Genomic DNA, 19,729 nt, shown 5'->3' on the forward strand with positions numbered 1-19,729 from the left:
GGAAACTTTTAGGCAGATGTGGCTGGATTTAATCCCATCAGGTGGCTGGGGCCAGATGACTAGAAAGCACTGAGATGCTTCCAAAAGCTGCTCGTGAGGGTGGGACAGCGCAGAAGCTCCGTCTTCCAAGTTTCAGGGGACTGGGTGACCTCTCTAAAGCGAGGGAGGAATGTTTGGGGGGGCTGGGTCCCCCAAAACGCAGAGATGTCAGTCTGCACACCCAGCTCCATAGCCAGCCCTACCGAGGGCCACCAGGCCCCACGCTCACCTCGAGGCCCTGCTGGGTCTCCTTCTACCTGGATGCCACCTATTTCTGCTTGATTGTTCGTCCCCACCATTTTGGGCCACGCAGGAGCTGCAGAGCTGCTGGAGAGCCTCACAGCAAGCAGGCCCCGGCGCTGACAGGACGCAGACATGGGGAGTGGGCCCCAACATGGCTGCCCCCCTCTGCCACCCACACGTCTGAGAGGAAAGAAGCAGAAAGAGAAACAAAACGAACCTCTCAGCAGAGCAGGCGAAGCACCAGGGGTGCCTAAAGGCACCTGCAGCTCCGTCACCTCCCTGAGGTGATTTTGGCAGGCGGCAGCTCCTGCTGCTGGGCCGGGTGGAAGCACAGCAGTCCTTCTGGCGCCCAGCGTCGCTGAGACAACGACAGATCTGAGCACATTAAAACAAATTTGTTATAAGCACTACATGAGATGAATCCAAGCACTGGTCACAGTGTTGATTTATTTGTTCGCAATGCTTTATTTTCTCTCAAGGTTGTTTTTCTTAACTCCTTTCTTGTTGTTTATCAACTCTGGGGCCTGGCCTAAGTCTGTTTATGGTTTTGGCAATTTGCATATATGAGAATGTGCTCATATTATTACCAACCATGAACTTAATCGGCTATTTGTACTCAGTATGGCCATCATTCCTGCACTCCAGGAACCTTCTCATGGAAACTATTAAGTATACTCTTTACCTTTTCTCCTCCATGCGAGTTACACTAGTTCTTGACACTTCAGATGTCCTTGGGATGTTCAAATCTGCATGATCCTACTGTTATGTCTCCTGCATGGGTTTCTGGTTTTGTCTAAGTTTAAACAGCTATTTAAGAATACCACGCAGAGATCTACCCCAAGGCTGGGTAGTTACGAGCAGCAGAGGGTGTGGGAGGATGTGGGCAGGCACGTAGGACACTGGGCACCACCGGAGTTTTCGAACTTCACCCCTGAACAAGTGCAGAATCCTGAAAAACTTGTAAAATATTCGCAGAAAGTATGCTGTCACCTGGCAATCCTAGAGTGATGCAAATCACTGCAACATACTGGGGCTTGGCCCGTGTCTGCTGAGCCCTGTTCGGTGCTGCTCAGCACCCTCAAGAGGAAGAGAAGGCGTCTGGATCTCTCAGCAGACTCTGAGGCTGAACCTGAGCACCAGCCCATGCCAGTATCAGTCACCCTTATATCCAAGAAGAAACAATGAGGAGGCTTGAGTTCAGCCCCTGGGGTTTTGGAGGTGGGGATGCAGAGGATCTGAGGCCTGCTACACTCCAACCAAAAAGGAGATATCGACAGGATATGAGGGCTTCGAGCTGGGGTTGGTACTGAAGCACAGCTCCTCCTGGCACTCTGACTGTTGGTTCTGGATGTTCACAGGGAGGGTCCCCTCTGCACAGCGTCGCTTTTTCCACTTACCCTTTCTAAGCCCACTTTCCCAGACCTTTTCCATCTATTTTTTTCCCCAAATACCATCTGAAAAAGGAGGCTCGTGCTTTTCTAGCTGCTTGAGGAGACAGAGCAAGCGCACGCACGCCTGACTCCTGTAAGTGCGGGCAGTGGCCCACATCTCTCTTCGCTCATCCTTATAGGTCATAACCAAGTAGTCCTAGTGGTACTTCAGCCTTTACTCCTCTCTCACATGCCCCCAGCTCAAGCAGAGGCCACCAAAATGCCAGACCTTCCCTCCCAGGAGCCTCTTCTGGCCTTCAAATAACCCCTGTGTGCCAACTGGCTTTGTTAAGAGCAATTGGGAACATCTCCGGCCGCCCTGCCAGGGCCGGGGGCAGGATTAACTAGCTGGAGGAAATGAGAGGTGAGTGTTTGCCTCGTACAAGGCCTCCAAGGGAGATCAGAGCCTGGCTCACAAGGTTATCTGGGAGCGGGGATGTAGGCTGGAAAAAAGCTATTAGCTCAATTAGGTTTAATAAAGGCATAATTGCCTTAATTGTAGCCAGCCCCATGCCTGCAGGGTCTGTGCATGGGGCACGTGGAGGAGCTGAGGGCTTGAGGGCTGTGCTCCTGGCTCCCACCTGCCCCCAGGACCCTTTCCTGGGAGAAGCAGCACTAAAAGCTGGCCAGCAAAGTGCCCCTGTTCTGAGCTGGCTCCCCACAAGTGGAACAGGAGCCATCTCCTTCCAGCTGTTTCCCCAAGGAGACACCCAACTGCCTAAATCCTACGTGTTCCTCCTCTAGCCTAGCTCCTGGGGCCGGTTCCCCTGCTGCTGTGGCACCACAGCCCCCCCAGGAGCTCACAGCACCCGTGGACCCAGGAAGGGCCCTGACTCCTAAATCGGCGAGCCGAGAGCATCTCCAGTGGTGCATGGAGAGCAGAATTTATTTGTGTTCTCATTCCAGAAGCCTCTGCCTGCAGTAGCAGGATCGAGTTTATTTGAAGCTACAGCTTACGCAACAGAGCAAAAATAGAAGAAATTGCTGATGCTAAAGCAGAGGCAGCAGTTCGGCATGGATTTGCGTTTCCCATTGATGGCTTCAGAAGAGGAGTGTCACCAGAGTTCAGCAGTTTCATGGGGTCATTAACTGCTCTGGAGCAATATGTTTATTGCTGCTTCGATTACGGCAGCTCTTAAGTGGTGCGGCTGAACTGCGGCTGCGTGCGGCTCGGCACAGCTTGTGCAGGCAGCAAAAGGAAGTTTTCAATCTGAGGGGACGAGGAGAAGGAAAAATGATTAGCTCTGCTTGTGCACAGGGGGAAAAGAAACACCGATAGGAATTAACGAGTGGATTTTTCCGCAGTGCTCAGTGGTGTCTGGAAGGGGCCTTGCATCTCACGCCTCCAGGCAAGGTGGGGAATTAATGCTGAGCTCCTGTCCTCCCAGTCAGCACCCGAACCACCCCTCCTCGCCTCCATGCATTTAATCTCAGTTCGTTTCCAGAAGGCAGGGCTGGTTTTTGCTGGTGAACAGGGCACAAAAGGCCCACACGTGTTGGAGCTGCTGTTTTACCAGCCCCATTCAGTGCCATTAGCTGTGGCGAGCAAACTGTAAAATACAGTTGGATTGGTGTGGGGTTTTTGGGGTTGAAAACTGTATTTCATATATACGCAGACTTCTTTGTGATCCTGCGCTTTAGGGCTCAGGTTCCTGTTCTGAGGCTCAGGAATGTTCAGTTTGGAGATCTGGCCACCCTCAGAAATGTGTTTTGTGGTGTTTTTTCTTTGTTTTTTTTTTTTTTTAGCAATTCTGTCACAGCTGCCAGATACAGACCAAACAGCTGAATCATTCATGAGCCCATCAGCAGAGCACGAGGCATCAGGCAAAGGAAACAGCAGGTCAGCCTTGAATTGAACGCTATTAAAAACTTTCATTAAAGTCCTGGAAGAGAGCGGTGGGAGAGGTGAGAAGGGGAAAAGGAAATAAATTATAATATTGATCACGTTTGTGGATCGGGACGGAATAGGAGGGATGGAAAACACAAGGAAGGACAAAACGGGAATTAGCCTGGGATATCTCAGAAAGCTGGGCGTTTAAATGCAACAAGATTTAATTTAGATAAAGAACAAATAATGCCTGTCAGTGCTCAGCAAGCGTGCCAGTAAGAGAGGAGTGACGTGTGGGAGAAGGACGAGCTGAGAGTGGAGGCTGCAGACGCTCGGGGTTTGCTCCACGTGCCCTTGGAGCAACACCTCTGTGGGGCTGGGGAGCGCAGGGGCCCCCCTCTCCAGCCCTTCAGATGTCATTTTGTCACCACGTCAGCTGCTATTTCAGAGGGACAGAGCTGGCATCCTCCCAGAGCGCTGCCAGTGGTTGCAGTCCCCGTCACAAGAGCTTAGCCCGGTGGCCTCGTATTTTGGGTCGTTGTTTCCTAGCGCACGGAGCGCTGCGTCCCCAAACGGGCAGCAAGAAATCAAAGCGTATAAAGTGACGTGAGGGAAACAACCAGGCAATAAAGGCTGCTCGGGAAGGTTACAGGAGGATTAACCAGGCAGCTCTCTGAGGAAAGAGAGGAGGTTTTATCGCAGCTGAGATATGTGCCGGGAGTACAGCAGGGGACAGCAGCATGGATGCAACCACCTCCTGTCATCAGCGAGGTGCAATTAGGCAGGGGCAGGCTAATTTGTTTGCAGGGGAGGCAGCAGAACAGTCATGGGACACCTCCGGGTTAATGAGGCTGCCTTGGTCCCGAGTTAATCCCGGGCTGGGGAGCTCACAAAGCCTCCGAAGGTGACGTGGAGGCTTCAAGGGACGTCTCTCTGCTGGGAAGGGAGAGGGCCCTGGCTCTGGAGGGACCAAGCACATTTGCACTGTGCTGGGCTTCTGGGCTCATCCCTAAAGGTGCCGCAGCATTTCTGAGCCAAGAAGTAGAAACCTGTGTCCCCGTGGGCGGCGTGAGGAGGCACTCAGCCTGCAGGTGCCCAGGCGTCCCCAAGAGGACAGGGGCGACTCCAAATATCCTGGAGCTGCTCCACAGCCCTGCAAGCATCTGCCCCACGTCCTCCGGCACCCACCAACACCCACGCCAGCCAGGAGCCGAGGAGCAGCTTCGAGCCCACCTGGGGCCCCTCCTTTTACCATTTGCGGGGCTCCGATGTTTTTCTACCGCAGCAGGATCAGTCCCTGCCAGGGCACGGGGCCCTGCGGAGGCAGGACTTGTAAGACAGGTCACCACTCAGAAAAAAGAAAAGAAGAAAGCCTGGAAACTCCTGATGCTCAGCAGCTCCTTTCCTGCAGGGGGGGGAGCTGTAAGCCAGCGAGCTGCTGGTGCCGATGGCCTTAGCGCGTGCAGCACCCTTTGGGCTGAGGCAGGCAGCTGGGAAAGCAAGCCGCCTTTGCAGCAAGGACTCCAAATCCCCAGCACGCTTCCTGAGCTGCTGCGACTGAGCGATTCACTCACCGGATTTGCTGGGCACTGGCATCCCTGTTGTCTGTGTGATTATAGCTCATTTGAGAGCATCGCCCTCCCCGCAAGGAGTTTAACTTTTCCGGAGGCACCACAAAAATCTCCTTCCTGTTGCTGCCTCCTCTCCAGCCTCTGCCCTGGCTTTTTCGGCACACCCATGCCTCAGTTCAGCATTGCACCGCTTGAGACATCTCTTGTCACTGCTGTGACAGCAGCAGAGCTCCCAGGGGTGCGGAGCAGCCGGCGTCTTCTCCCAGGGGTGCAGGCGCCCGCCACCACGGCAGCACAAAGCAGCCCCATGTGGGACGGGAGACGTGCTGCGATGGTTTAAAAGCGGGATGGGAGCTCACAGCCTCCTGCGCCCCCCAGGCAAAGAGGGGGTGTTGGGAGCCCTGGGTTTTGGGGAGCAGGCACTGGGGTCAGAGCTCAGCAGCGAGCTCAACGCCGGCACAAGAGCACTCAGGACTGCGAGGTCCTTCCTGCGCCAAGGGCGGCCGAAGCAGGGCTGTACCCATTAGGCTCGTTTTGTTCTGCTGCGGGAGCCGCTAAGTGGAGGAAGCAAGCAGGGAAGAAGGGGAACAGACGCGCGGCCTCCCAGCAAGGAGCATGGTTTAGTGCGTGTCCTTCTGGGCAGGCTTCACAGCAGGACAGGGGAGATCATTCAGTCCCCTCTGCCATTTGCCAAGCACAGTGTGTCTGTCGCATCCTGTGATGGAGGAGATTATCATCGCCAGTCCTCCGCTCCCTCTCTCCACCACTGCAGCCTTGGTCAGCCCAAGCCCGGCAGGACATTACAACCCCCCACCAAAGGGAAGCTTTTGAAACAGCAAGAGAACAGGGCACCAAGACCTTTCTGGGGGAAAATTCCTCCCAGTTCAGTGGAAGAAACAGAAAGGGCATGTTTGTGAACTGGTTTGGGGTTAGATGCAGCCCTGCAGGGGAGCATGAAATACTCAGGCTTTCTTGAAAGTGTGCGGAAATGGAGTGACTGCTCCCAAGCTGGACCTTTACAGAAATTATTGTTGTACCTGTTTTCCCCTTTATCCCCAGCACATTGTGCTGGCCCCCACATCGCACCGAGAGCAGAGCATCAGCTGAGCTAATTGCTGTGAGCAGCAAAGTTGTGCAGCCCAAATCTCCAGGGGTGGGGGGAAGGAAAGAGAAACTGGGGCTCGTGCCCCAAGAGGTGGCAGCACCCAGGGGCCCGAGGCTGCACGGCCCAGGGGGAGGCTGTGAAATGGTGGCTGCAGCCCCACCACAGACACTGCAGAAGCCAATTCAAACAAGAACGCACGGAATGGCTTTCAAGCAGTTGCTTTGTGCTGAAAGACACCGTGCTACAGCCTTCCTAGGTGCCACCCCACAACAGCCCTGCAGAAGGGGGGCTTCAGTTCCCCTTGGGGGGAACGAAGCGGTTCCTGCTTCCAGCCAAGTGCGTTCAGCGGGTCTCTGCCTCGCCGCCCGTCCCAGGGGCAGCCCAGTTAGCCAGGGGCCAGCAGCGACACGGCCGAGGCTTGGAGGATGAAGGTAAGCAAGAGGCTCGGTGGCACAGGGCTTGGCGACACCGAGGGAAGCAGCTTGGATCAGAGCCACCTGAATTACAGGAGCTGAAATCACAGCAGGCAGAGCTGAGCCCTGAGAGCCACCGAGTGGCCGTGCCCACCAGCTGCAGGCAGGCATTTCCACCCGGCTGGATAGAGCTACTTTTCAAAGGTGCGACGAGTAATTTTCAACCTGACATCCCGAAGGATAGCGAAGGGCAGCTCTACTCCCTTTTTCACACATCTGTCGTGCAGGGTAGGTACGGCCAACACCACACCGTGGAGCGCAAACACCCAGCAGCACAGCGCACCCACACACAACCTCGTTCATCCTGCAGCCAGGTCCTCGAGGAACTGAGGAGCCCACAAAACCCACACAGCGCACGCTGTCCCCTTCATTTTGCTACACGGAGTAAGTACAGAATCTTAAGCTTTATTTTCCTATTGGCCAGCAACTTAAACTGGGTTAAAAAAAAAAAAAAGCAATGAATATTATTACACAGAGAAATGTATAAAACGACTCAGTGGATACAAGCCAACTTGCTGTTCCTATCTCATTCTTCCTGGCCTCTCCCAACCCCGTACAATGTATTTCAAGGGAACAGGCAAAGGCAGCTAAGAAGATATGCTTAAGAAACTAGAAATATTGCTTCAAGCAACATGCTCAATATTTTCCTCGTAGTTAGTAGTCAATACTTGTCAGGAACCTGAATATAAAACAAGAAATAATTTAGAGGTTTCTCCTTTAGATCATTACACAATAATTTAGATCTCTTTCCCCTCTTTCCCACTGCTGTGGGACCAAGGATACAGCTCAGCTCCTCCGCCTCTCTTTTCGCATTAGTGTTAAGGATTATTTCACGGTGCCGATGTTGATGGGGGAGTTTCAGATTTACCTGCTCAGAATTTTGTTACCCTTCGCCCCCCCCCGCAGGAGCCAGTCCTGGATTTCTGGTCTGTGAATCAAAACCCCCACAACGCTGCAGAACCCTTTAGGGGTATGGGTGATTTTGCAGGTGTTAACTGCCTGCTGCCAAGGGACAGGGCACCACCAAAAGGCCAAGAGAGTGAATAAATTACTTTGCTCATAAAAGGGCTTGTCTTCAGAGCCTAGAAACTTCAAATCCCTGCAGCCCTTTCTGCTTCAGGGTTGTACCAGGCCTACTGGGATGGTGAAAACAAGATTCCCGATGAGAACCCCTTCCAGGACAATTAGGAAGAAAACAACCCAAACCCCTGGGACAGGAGAGACACAGAAGATCCTATGAATTCAGGCTGGCATGACAGTGGCACTAAGTCAATGGCAACAGCCAGGTCTATGTCCTGTATGTATCCAGGATCCCAGTGCAGAAATAATAGTTAATTAAATCTATTTAATTAATCAGGCAGTTAAACCCAGCACTACCAATTTACAAAATACACTGGGGCGACTGGGTGAAGCTGACTCTAATGGTTACTGCTGAGATGGTCTGGAAAGCTGGCTTCTAGATCTCATTAAAGCCAGAAAACCCTCATCTGATTAATGAGCTCCTTGGAGGCTGATACAACATTTGTATATATTCATTTCCCACCCAAGAGAGAACAAGCCGGGAGGTTTTAATTAGACCATCGAGCCCAGGGTGCGTCTCAACATGCAAGAGACGTGATAAGGTCTTTGCACTAACCAAACAGGCCAAGTGGTAGCAAGGCACCTCAGTTCCACAGACAGACCAGCTCTTCCCCAAATCTCAGCAGGGAGCAGGCAAGAAACAACCGTGAGTTTTCTCATTCACACTGGAAGCCACTACCTAAACCAGACCAGACCTAAAAGAATTAGAAAGTAGTCCAACATCTTTGATCTAGAAGCCCAAGGAGGCAGCAGGCTTCTTGTGGTTCCTGATGGCACTGCGTTGCAGGGAAGCTTCAAGGAAGAGGAGGAAGGATTGCTGAGAAATCCTAAGGCACCCACATTGTGGCAGCATTGGAGTCGTGACAAGATTTCAGCCGCACCAAGTTGTGTTCCCGAGCAGCAGGGAGTGCAGCTCGTGCCCCAAGCAACCGGGCAGGCATCCTCTCATATGGAGACCAGCTGTGTTAGGACCTCAGCGCACACACAGGGGGGGAGAGAGAAATCTTCAGTGTATGAGAGACTCAGCTCTGGCTCCAGCTCAGCGCAGAAACATCATCTGTCCTCATAGTCAATGCCCGGTGCTGCTGAGCCACTTCTCAGAGAGCGAACCGTGGTTCTTGCGTAGCATCCTGATACCTTCGTGTTGGCTCAGGAAGAGCCCCAAGAGAAATGGCCCTAGATAAATCTTGCTTTGTACTTATAATCAAGGGACTGCTTTGCTAAAGCTTCCAGCAGAAGATCCGCAGCTCTTTTCTTTCTTGACAGTGAAGAGGACCTGCTGAACTCCTGGCTGCCTTGTACACAACAGGGAGGGTGACCTTCTCCTGAAGGGGCAGGTAAGGCTGTTCGAGAGGCGTGTAATGGTAGAGCCAAGTCCTCAGGCTGCAGACTCTTCTGTGGTGATGGTGGAGGGTAGTGAGGTTGGCAGGCGCTAAGGGAGTGGCAGAGGGGGAGCTGACAGAGTTCCCACAGCTATTAATATGGTTCCGGCTTCAAACTCCTGTACAAGCAGCAGGTGAAAATCATCCCAAAGATCTACAGGGTAGAAGGAGGAGAGAGGAACGTGTGAGAAAACAGAATGGATGCAGTGGAGGCAGCAGCTTGCAAACGGTCTGGCCCCAGACTGGAGTGGCAAACTAGCTCTGGCCTGGGGATACAGCTCTCCAGCTTGCAATGAACAGGAGAGAGCATAATCGGTGCTAATCCTCGTAATTAATCATCAGCAGCTTCTCTAGGATGTAATTTGGCTACTTGCCAGGACAGAAAGGAGGAGGAACCACTCCCAGACACATCTGCATCTGGAAGAAGAGAATATTCTGGCTGCCTTCCCCCCGCTAAAATGGGGTGGCAGCATCCACGTCCTACCCCCCTTGCCCTTCTCCTTCTCCCTAATCATTCGCTGACCCACAGTGCCACTCCTCGGTGCCACAAAGCCAGGGGAGGAACTTTGGGTTACTTAACAAGAGCTAATGAATTGGGGTAGGAAACTCCTCCAGCTCTTTAGCTGCACGGGCAATCATGGCACATCCCCACAAGAGGTCTCTCTCAGGCTGCCAAAGCACCAGCCACGGCCAGCACTACGTTTCTCACAGCCCTGGAGCAGAAATCTGTCTCTCCTGTGCCAGAAGTGTCACAGACAGGCAGAGGAGGCTCTTGCTTTGGAGCTGGTGAATCTTGGGGTCACTGAAGTAGCTGGCGACTTCTTACACGGCAGCTTCTTTTTGCCAGGCAAGGAAAAACCTGAAATGTTCAACCTGAAATGTTCAATTTTTTTTTCCCATCCTTCAGTTCCAGGGTTCCTTTAACTTCAGCCCAGCAACCCCAAAACTCCACGCGATCCTTTTACCTGCACACAAGCAATGCTGATCCCCACTGCACCGATAATTTTCAGATGCTCCTGAATGAAGTTTTCCAGCTTGGTAATACAACCGCTCTGCAAGGAGAGAGAGGAGGAGGGACAGGGAAAACAATCCTTAATTTAACTCCTTGTGCCTCACTGTAAGACAGCAGTTGCAATCCTTGCAAAGCAGTGTCTGTGAGCACCCTAATTCCTCCTGCTGTTATTTCTGAGAGCCATGAGTTTTAGTGTGGAGCTGGAAAGCCAGGCGCTGCCTGCCTCTGCCTTTCACTTGCGTCCTTGGCTGGCAGCGTGATCTTACCCTCCCAGTTTCAGGCCCAATTTTTTGTTGTCATAAGGCAAAAATAAAGCAGTACGAGAATTTTCTGGAAGAGTTCCCTTTAAATAATTAAACTGTTTAATCTAATGAGGCAGGTTTTCCATGGTAACATCAGGGGGATTTATTGTGTAGGCTGCAGCAGTGCCCCAAGGGTGCTGGGGGCCCTCCAGCCCCAGGAGTTTACACTGAACACAGACACCTACACACGCACAGGCAGAAAGGGAAGGAGCGAGCATGCAGCTCTCCGGGGAGGGATGGCAAAGGCCTCTCTTTTCCTATGCCTGTACTAGATCGAGAGTCAGCCCCAGCTGCGCTGATCTGAAACGATTGCTCCTGCGTCCTGATCTGACCCTCTTCTTCTTCTTCTTCCCCAAAATAAAATCCGTTCTGAGCTCTGACTTAGACGTTGAGCTGCCTGGCTTAATGGCAGATGTTGTTCACCCCCCTAACTTCCGAGCCATGCTCAAAGCACAGACTGTGAGAAGAAATACCTGCTCTGAAGGGGCCTTTTCTTCACCCACAGCCCTCCTCAACTGTAAGGAGCAGCTACACAGCTCCTCTGGGATTCATTTTGCTTCTTCTGGAAGAGAAGCAAGCCCCTCCAGCCCAGCTCCAGCCTCTTTTAAGTCCTGACTGCAGTCCAGTGGAACTGGCTTGATTTGTCTGCTAGGGAGCCCTCTTCCTTCCTCATATCCCGTTCCTTCATGCTGTAGGTCAAATCCCTGTCACGTTCAGGGAGCAGAACTATCTCCATTTGTCCCTGACCAAGTAGCAGCTGTACCAAGTGGAGGGCTCAAACCCAAGTCTCCTGCCAGAAGCAACAACCTCTCCCAATCCCCCGTCACCAGCATACTCTGTAATAACAAATATAATCTACTATTTTTCTCTTTATCTAATAAAGCAGTGCAGAACATCTCCTTGCTTTCCTTCCCTTTCCTTTGCAATCCTCTCTTACAAATTAGGTTCCCTGCAAAAGCCGAAAGCAGTCCTGAGACAGATTTGAAATATTTTCCTTGCCCAGCCCACAGCCCCACCTGTGAAATGCAGACCATTTATCCCATGCCGTATTTACTGGGCATTGGCTATGATCCCGCACTGGCAGCCATGAACACACATTTCTCCAATAGCAGCCTGCATGCTGGAACCCAGACACTCTGACTCCTCTATTTTATTTTATTTTTCTCTTCCCTGAAGCTTTTCAGATTGAGCCTGGAAGGCTGAATGCTCAACTACAGAAACAAGTCACCGACGGTGGGCAGCATCAACCCAGCACCCTCACTTCCAGCCCACCACCTTCGTGTACTTTGTGACAGGAGGCTCTGAAGCCCCCTTTGATTTTTACCTCTTTGTAGATGTTGGAAGGATGGTCTCTTCGGCCACACAGGTCGGTTATCGTCTTACAGCAGCTGTCTGGGACCTTCCGTCCGCTGGCCTCGGAAGATCTGATCCACACGCTGTCAGCCCAGTCCGTGTAGTTGTTGCTCCCACAGCACTTGAACTGCAAGCACACAGCACAGGCTGAGCCCACGAGCGCTGCAGCTTCCTCCTCCCTCCAGCCTCCCCACATCAAGCCCTGGGCTGCATCCTCCTTTGCAGGAGACTTTGCTGGAGCCTCCAACAATCTCACTGGCGTGGGTTCTTTTAGACTGCTGTAATTATCAGCGACCTTTGTTTTAACAGTCGCCCAAACGGCCATTAAATAGCAGCTTCACCCATCTTTTAGTAGCTGTGACTTTTTGTCACTGCTGGGATGCAACCAGAGGGCACCTGCAGCTGCCTCAGCTCCTAACTACCGGGCTGGAGAGTGCCAGCAGTGGCAACAGGGCAAGTTGAATTACCAGTTAATATCGCACACGCACCTGGTCACAGGGCACCGTGCGTGGCAGGCCCCCCGCTTTGAAACTGCTGCACCCATGGCTGCCCACAAGCATCCTTTCTGCGAAAAAGCCTGTCAGACCTGTGACAGCCCTAACCTGAGCCACCCCTGAGCCAGGCACAGCTAGCAACAGCAGCAGGAATGCTCTTCTTTCATTACATCTTGCTCTCTGGGGTACTGAAGAGCTTAATGAAAAATGTCGGCAATTTTTCCAAAGCTTTAATGTGGGAAGTCGAAACAGCTGTCAGAGTGACTTGGCAGCTCCAGTTCACTCTGGGAGCAATTCAAGTGTAGCTTACATCCTGCTGGGGATCCGATTCAGAGAGCCCCCCTTGCAATTCTGCTGGTAATGCAGCCCAGGCCCTGCACCACGCCCAGCCTGTCTTCAGGCAGAGGCAGCAGCCTGTATGCTGGATAACGAGAGCTCACAACGCTTTTTGTGGTTTTAAGCTTTTTGTGGCTTTTTTGGTTTTAAGCCCTGCAATTGCACTCGTTCTCCCCAGCCCTAGCGCTACCCACCTCCTGCTGCAGTTTGTCCACTGCGCTGGTAACGCTCTCTTCTCCCTCTTTGCGGTACTTCTGGGTCATGGTGTTCTTCAAATTTTGCTTCAGCTCCATACTCAGCTGAATAGAAGAGACAAGTGGGATAAAATCACAGGGCAAGCTCAGCACCCCTCAGGGAGACCCAGAGCCCTGCACGTTTCATCGCCTCTGGTCCAAGAGAACAGAAAGCCTCGGGGAAGCTACAGCTTCCTTCAAGGTCATCCTCGAGGGTCGGACTGGACTGGTTTCCAGGAAGCAGGTGAACTTATTTCCAGTTGATTAAAGATCATGCCTCCATTTCTGTGACTGGAAGGAGGTGCCTCTGGGACAAATTTCAGCCTGTGCTACACATCACCATGCAGGTCCTCACCTCGCATATGCAAGAGAGACTGCCAAGACATGCTTGCATCAGAACAGAATACAAAACTGTGCCTGCTTGAATACAAATGTGTCCATGAGATCCACATGCAGCCTTCTGTCTCTGAAGCTTGTGACAAAATACTAAAACCCAATCTGTCTATTCAGGAGCAGGAAGAGAGTCCTGGGCACATTGGACTGAAGCCGTGTGGTCTGAATAGCTCTCGCATCGACATCAAAAAGGATGGCACAGGAGGGGATTAAGGGTGTGACTGCAAGAGTATTCCGAGGCATTTCTTGACAATGGTGGCAAATTTGTAAAGCCAGACAGATGAAGTCTGATTTTTTATTTTTTTTAAGTGCATCATTTCTGAAAACACTCCTGTCATAAACCACTGGCATGTTCAGGGGATTGGATTCAAACGTTTCTTCCTGTGGAGGCTCTTAATCTAGCTAAATTCTTCTTTACAGAGATAGCTTCTCTATACACCTTTTATTCTATATGGCAAGTAGTAAACGAAAGGTCAGGCATCTCGTTATGCTGAACCGGGCAAAATACAGTCTGCAGTTTATTTTCCTTTGGATACACTGTTTTTTCCAACCCGATGTGTCAAGTGGGGACAACACCTACCTCACAGAGACGATATGAGGCTTCATTCATTAACATTTGCAAAATGCTTTGAGATCCTGGGCTGGGAAGCTCTACAGAAGTGCAAAGGACTTAATGTAATAAAGAGAAAGCAAGAGGTTCAGCAGCTGGAAGGCATCAGAAGCAAATAAAGAGGAGAGTCCATTAGCAGAATTATTACTTGGGAGAAAAGTGGTTACCTGCAGGCTCACAGGGAAGAACTGCAGCATGGAACAGAAACAACAAAAGAAAAGGAGTTTAGACACACACAAACGCAAGCCTTAGATACCAAAGCAAGGGCTAAAATAAAAACAGTGGCAAGCAGCAAGCAGCCTGCAACCAGGAAAAAACAGGCATTTGTCAGCCAGAGGGCAAGGGGAAAGTGCAGCTATTGATCAGAGATGCCCCTGAGTGAATTAAAGCACTCAAGGCTACAGCTCTGAATATGTCATCCCTTATTTCAGCCTAACAAGGAGGATCAGCTCCTCTTCATCCTTTGGCATACATGAACCTAGTGGCTTTGCATAGATAGACCCTGGCTTCCTGCCATGCTCCCGGGATTGATCTTTCCCAGTTAAATACGTACACCTGCTCCACTGCTCCCTCTTGGCTACTATCAAACAAGCGAACCTACAGCTCTCTTTTGCTTCTCACAAAGTGCCAGTGCCCATCTTGGTGACGCAAAGCACAGGAGTCCCAAAATAAAAGGGAAAGGCAAGGAACCTAACAGCGAAGCCAATAAGATGGGATGTCCAGCTGCTTTTCAGACAGCCACTTGACAACAATCCTAATTCACCCTTTCCAATCAATTTCCAGACATGAGAGCAATTTCCCAGGCTGTTTGTGTCCTGGTGGCTAAACCCCCTTTGAAACCAAACCGATGATTTAAGCCTCTGCTCTCTGCAGCTGCAACCCTGCCAAGTCAGGACTGCAGCTGCTGGGAGTCCATGCTGTTCTCCAGCCCCTCAGCTGGGCTGGTGAAGTAAAGCTCTCAAAAACTTCATGACCTGAAAGAACCTAGCAGCTGAACCACCTCTGCCAGTACAGGAAGGAGCTGAGCAGCAAGGCCGAGCAGCCTCCCAAGTATAACCATTACTACTTTGTCAGAAGCAGTGAAATAATCCAAGGCCTTCTTTTGTATGGGGCAGTAAGTGAGTACGGACAGGTAGAAAGATGAACCCCAGTCAGACCCTAGGTCCCAAGCCTCCAAGCCCAATTCTGGCTGGAGAAATGGGACAATGATCCCTGTTTTCTGTCCCTGGTTTGAGTCTCCATGACCTGTGCCCACTCACCTGCTGGTAGTAGATATAAGCCAGGATTCCAGCAATGATCTCCAGGAGAAAGATGCACAGCAACAATATGAAATACTGTAAAATAACGGGAAAAGCAGGATGTTAGAACAGAACGTGAGGAGAAGCTCGGAGCTGGCTTACTACTAGCTGGCAAAATGCATAACACTGTCTTTGTTGGTGCTTTTCTGCAGGAGCTCTCAAAGGCACCAGTTGGGACTAGGACCTCAACAGGGTAGAAAGGCAACAATCCCACAGATGAAAAGAAAAAAAAAAAAACAAACACACGGTAACTGAAGACAAGCAGAAGCAAGCGCGAGTTGAACCCGCACAGCCAGAGGGATGTAGAGAATGGAAAAGTGCAGGCAACTGAGATAAGATCACTGGACAGAAGAGAGTGGTTGCTGGATAACCTGCTGAATACATTCAATGTCACAGAAAATACCTGCTTCAGACATCAGTACCAAAAAAAAATCTGAAATTTCTGCTTGTTTTGATACTGTTTAGGGCATTTCATTAAGTTACTGTGGAGAAACACACGTTATAATGGTGATTCAATACGCCAACAGAGGGCCCGTTTCACCAAAGATATAGCAGACTGAGTAAGCACAAGTTTAAACCATGGATTTGTCTTCCAAGTGACTTCTGTGGACTCAAGCACTGGCTAAAGTGCGCTATCAAAGTGGATGGATTTATACTAGAACTAGGCAGCTACTTTACGGATCCAGGCTGTTCTATGACTGCCACTGAATTCATCATTTTGTAGATGAAGCTAAAGGGGCACCAGTTCCAGCCGTAACGAGGACCTCGTGCAAAGACTCCCTGCAAGACTTGTCCTGCTCAGGACAGACCAAACAACACATCTCCCATTTTCTGTTTTACCCTGAGCTTAGGAAATGTCTCCTCCCAAGGGGCGAAGCAAACAGCCCCCCGTAAGTGTAGCTAGGTGTGAAACCGCCTCTCCCCAGCACACAGAAAGGCAGTCAAGTCCTGGTCACAGCAAGGTGGATTTTTGTCACACAAGGGTTACTCTCCGCACTGTGCGCCCCTCTTCGCCTGGTAGAGGCAGGTATTTCTGAGCTCCTTTGCAGGAGTGTAAGGACACAGACACAAACGCAGCTCAGGTTTCCTCTTCTCCCCCTGCTGGGATTCAGCAGCTGCAGAGGAAGGCCAGCTGGGTTTTATCTGCAGGCCAGGCTTTAATCTGAGCACACAATCTCGAGCTTTCACTCCCCAGCCCCGCTCTGCCCCGGCTGAACACCGAAAGTCTGTGCATACCCTTGTACAAGGTACCCATTCATACCAGGGGAATGAGTCACCCAGCAGCGTGTGGGATAGCTAAAGGCTGGTCCCGGCGCTCACAGGAGGCTGAAAGGGGCAAGAAAGGATCGGGGTGCTTTGTCACAAAGGCTTCCTTTCTTTTGCTGGGACATGGTTATGCCCTCCTGCCCTGACATCATCTCTCTGCCGTGGAAGGAGGGCAGCAGGGTACCGAGCACAACCGATGAACTGCAAAGCTTCTTTTAGATATCCCTCCCTACTCCGTGTCGTCATGTCGGTGGCATTCAGGTGGGGCCGAGCTGCGGCACCACAGCTCGGCTCATCCTGCTGGCTTACCCCGGATAGGAACAAACGCATATCCAGCGGGCCTCAGAGAATCTGAGTCACGAGGCCCCTGTAAGCCCTCGTGAGGGAGGGCAGTGCATCTGCCAGCCACGCACCCAACCTGTCTCTGCTGATACACTGCATCATTAGCCTTATCTCAGCCCCGTCGCTCCCTCAGGGCCCCTTTCAGGTATCTATTACACCGGGTCATGCTGACATAGGGGAGCGGCAGCTTTCACTCTGGGGACACACACACGCAGCACAGAGCTGCCCGCCCTGCTCTTCACCAGGAATCACAGGGCTTTCCTTACCAAGGGCTGCTCCGAAAGGAGAAGTACGCCTGCTCCGGTGGGGCGCTGCAGGGACATGCCCTGCTCCCTCCCCAAGAAGCCGGGAAACCAGTAAGAAATGTGGGATCACCCGAAAGCCTGTAGTAGACTTGGCTGGAACCTGGTTTTTGGCTAACAAAGACCGCTGAAATGGCTCTCTCGAGAGCAGGGCAGCAGCTTCGGCATCTGAGCTGAAGTTTGAGCAGGTCTGAGGATCACTGCTGCCTCTGCCACCCGGGCAACCTCAGCGTGAGAAACTCCACGTCTGCTGCCCGAGCCTCAACGCATCACCTGGCTGAGGAGGGACACGAGGAAGAAAAAGGAGCAGCGACAAAGAAGTAGCACAGCTATGAGTGATGGGTAACAAAGCTCTCCAAAAAGTATTAAGTGAGCCCTTAAAACCCAGAGTTAGGTAGAAAGGCAGCTAACAAAATCCCAGGTTGCTGAGGCTCCAGCAGAACACCGAACTAACAACCAGATAACGCGTTTCACAAACAGCAGCCAGAGCTGTCAATTGATTTTAAAAGCACCAAGGAGGCACTGGGGAGAGGAGAGCCGCTTACAGCGTTCCCTCCCACATTTACATGGGCCGCTGGTACCGAGAGGAATTGGGACAGGCTGGCACAGACCCCGTGAAGCTGTCAGGATTGCTGTCTGAGCTCAGAGCTGGCACAGGCCCCCGGCCAGGCTCACCCAGCCCTGGCAAGCACGGCCCTAATTCTTGTGCACATTACTCACTGGCAACCAAAGCAGAGCGCAAGCACGGAGAGACAATAGGCCTGTCGCGACCAGCCACTCTGAAAGGACGCGTGGTGTGAGGACTCAGAGTGACCTTTTGTTCTCGAGAGACAAGTATTAGTTTTCTGGGGCAGAATAACAAAGAAAACCCCACCGGATTTTCATCCATAGCTTCTGGCTGAGGCAAAAAAAAAGACAAAGGGAAACCTCTGGCACGGAAAGTAAGCAACGGAAGGCCAAAACGGACTGCTACAGACTAGGAGCCCAACGAACAAGCATCAGCAAAGCACTCCCTCTGTCCTTCTCCATGTTTTATTTTCCATTCCTGGCTCTACTGTGCCTCTCACAGGAATTACTAAGCCTTCAAAGCAGCGGTACAAATGTCAGGATTTCTCATGGCTCTTCTTTTTGCTCCTCTTCCAAACTAAAGAGGGGAAATGGGACAGTCAGGAGAACAGGGACGTGCAAAGCTGAAGGAGCTGGTGAAGGGTTATTGCAGCATCCTCTCATTTCTGTGAAACCAAAGAGTCACTGACTTATTTCAGTTGCTGTGCTCACCGCTGTAGCTCAGCTACTAAAGAATGCTGCATGCTCCAGACTGAGAAGGAGATTTGTGAGGAAGGAAGCAGAACAGAAACCCAAGGGCTGGTAAAAACTTTGGTGTAGGTGGCTGAGCAGGGAGCCGAGGAAGTAACACAAGGAAGGGCATAAAAAAAAACCAGATTATCCAGACGTAATGGCTTTTTTGAGGAAGCAAAACCAAAACCTTTTTTTTTTTGCCACTACAGAAAACTTTCAGTGAATACTTTCTTATTTTTGGCAACACAACGAAAAAACATGTTAATTTTGTTTGAACCCAGTGTCATGAAAGTCAGTTTTCTTACAGGTCCCTCATATTTTCTTTTTCTTTTGGAAAATGGGAAGAGAATATGGGACAGGCAGGGAAGAAGGAAGAGACGAAAGCCACGCTATTTGAAATTGGCCAAATCCAAACAGACTTTCTCACATACAGCATAGACATTGTGGCTACGCTTTGTACTTTTGAAGCACATTGTGGTAACTGCATTCTTTGGGCTAATGAAAGGAAAGGCTCTAGCAGTAGACCCCACCACCTGTGACAAAGGCAGCAGTGCCATTAGGAGCTGGAAACCTTAGTGGCATTTGCCCTGGGACAAATGAATAGGGTTAGTGAAGAACACAACCAAGATGTTTCCCCACCCTCCCAGCATTGTTCAAGAGAAAACAAGGAGAACCTTCCACCCCAGCCCCCAAAAGCAAAACTTACCACTCTTAGCAAATTCCGGCGCTCTTTGAAGGTGGCACAGCAGCCAAGGATGCCAGTAACCATCACAACCACCCCTGCCACCACCAGAATATACGCAGTTGCTGAATACGTGCTGGAGGAGAGCAAGCTGATGTAGTCACTCTTCTCAGCCAGGGTCCAGGTGCCCACTGCCATCACAGCCCCACCAGCCAGCTGCGTAGAAACAGAGGCAAGAGAATGAGGGGCATCCAGTGCATGAACTTCCTCGCCTCCAGAAGCGACTGACTGAGATACCAGAATGAGCCCCAGCTCTGCGACCCGAGCCAAAGACAACCCACACCAAAGGAAGGACCCGCTGAGGTCTCCCTGGGATGGTGAGCAGTGCCCTGGCGAGGGCAGAGCTTCAGGGAGGCCAGCTGTGCACCCCAGGCAGGAGGAGGTGCGAGCTACCTGGAGCACTTGCCCACGCACACACTTGAGCCTTCCCAAACGGAGCTACGCTGCTCTGGGCAAACACAAAAAGGTGCCGCAGCTTTCGGGGTGCGACCTACCAGCAAGCTTTCCACTGCTCAGCAAGGAGCAATATTGACCTCCACTGAATGATAACTGCACCCCACAGCTCTTTCAAACATTATACATCTAGGGAGAAAGCA

At 51.4% G+C, this 19,729-nt stretch overlaps 1 protein-coding gene and 1 long non-coding RNA gene across 7 annotated transcripts in view; one reads left to right on the top strand and one right to left on the bottom strand.

Annotated features, from left to right (window-relative positions):
• Window positions 1–1,500: 1,500 nt before the first annotated feature.
• LOC310900907 lies at window positions 1,501–7,215 on the top strand. Its single transcript, XR_014585452.1, has 2 exons — window positions 1,501–2,076; window positions 2,619–7,215. It is a non-coding gene; the product is annotated as an uncharacterized lncRNA (long non-coding RNA).
• CD151 (CD151 molecule (Raph blood group)) overlaps window positions 7,075–19,729 on the bottom strand; it is a 31,681-nt gene continuing 19,026 nt past the window's right edge. For all 6 annotated transcript variants that reach the window (XM_083839599.1, XM_083839597.1, XM_083839600.1 and 3 more), the window contains 6 exons: window positions 19,098–19,289; window positions 15,144–15,218; window positions 12,843–12,947; window positions 11,790–11,945; window positions 10,117–10,203; window positions 7,075–9,305 (listed from right to left, as the gene is read on the bottom strand). In XM_083839599.1, coding sequence (XP_083695725.1) covers window positions 9,246–9,305; window positions 10,117–10,203; window positions 11,790–11,945; window positions 12,843–12,947; window positions 15,144–15,218; window positions 19,098–19,289 — 675 coding nt within the window. In that variant the 3' untranslated portion in view covers window positions 7,075–9,245. The remainder of the gene's footprint in view (window positions 9,306–10,116; window positions 10,204–11,789; window positions 11,946–12,842; window positions 12,948–15,143; window positions 15,219–19,097; window positions 19,290–19,729) is intronic.

This window comes from Anser anser, assembly GCF_964211835.1.
Source record: "Anser anser genome assembly, chromosome: 5".
Classification (NCBI taxonomy): Eukaryota; Metazoa; Chordata; class Aves; order Anseriformes; family Anatidae; genus Anser; species Anser anser.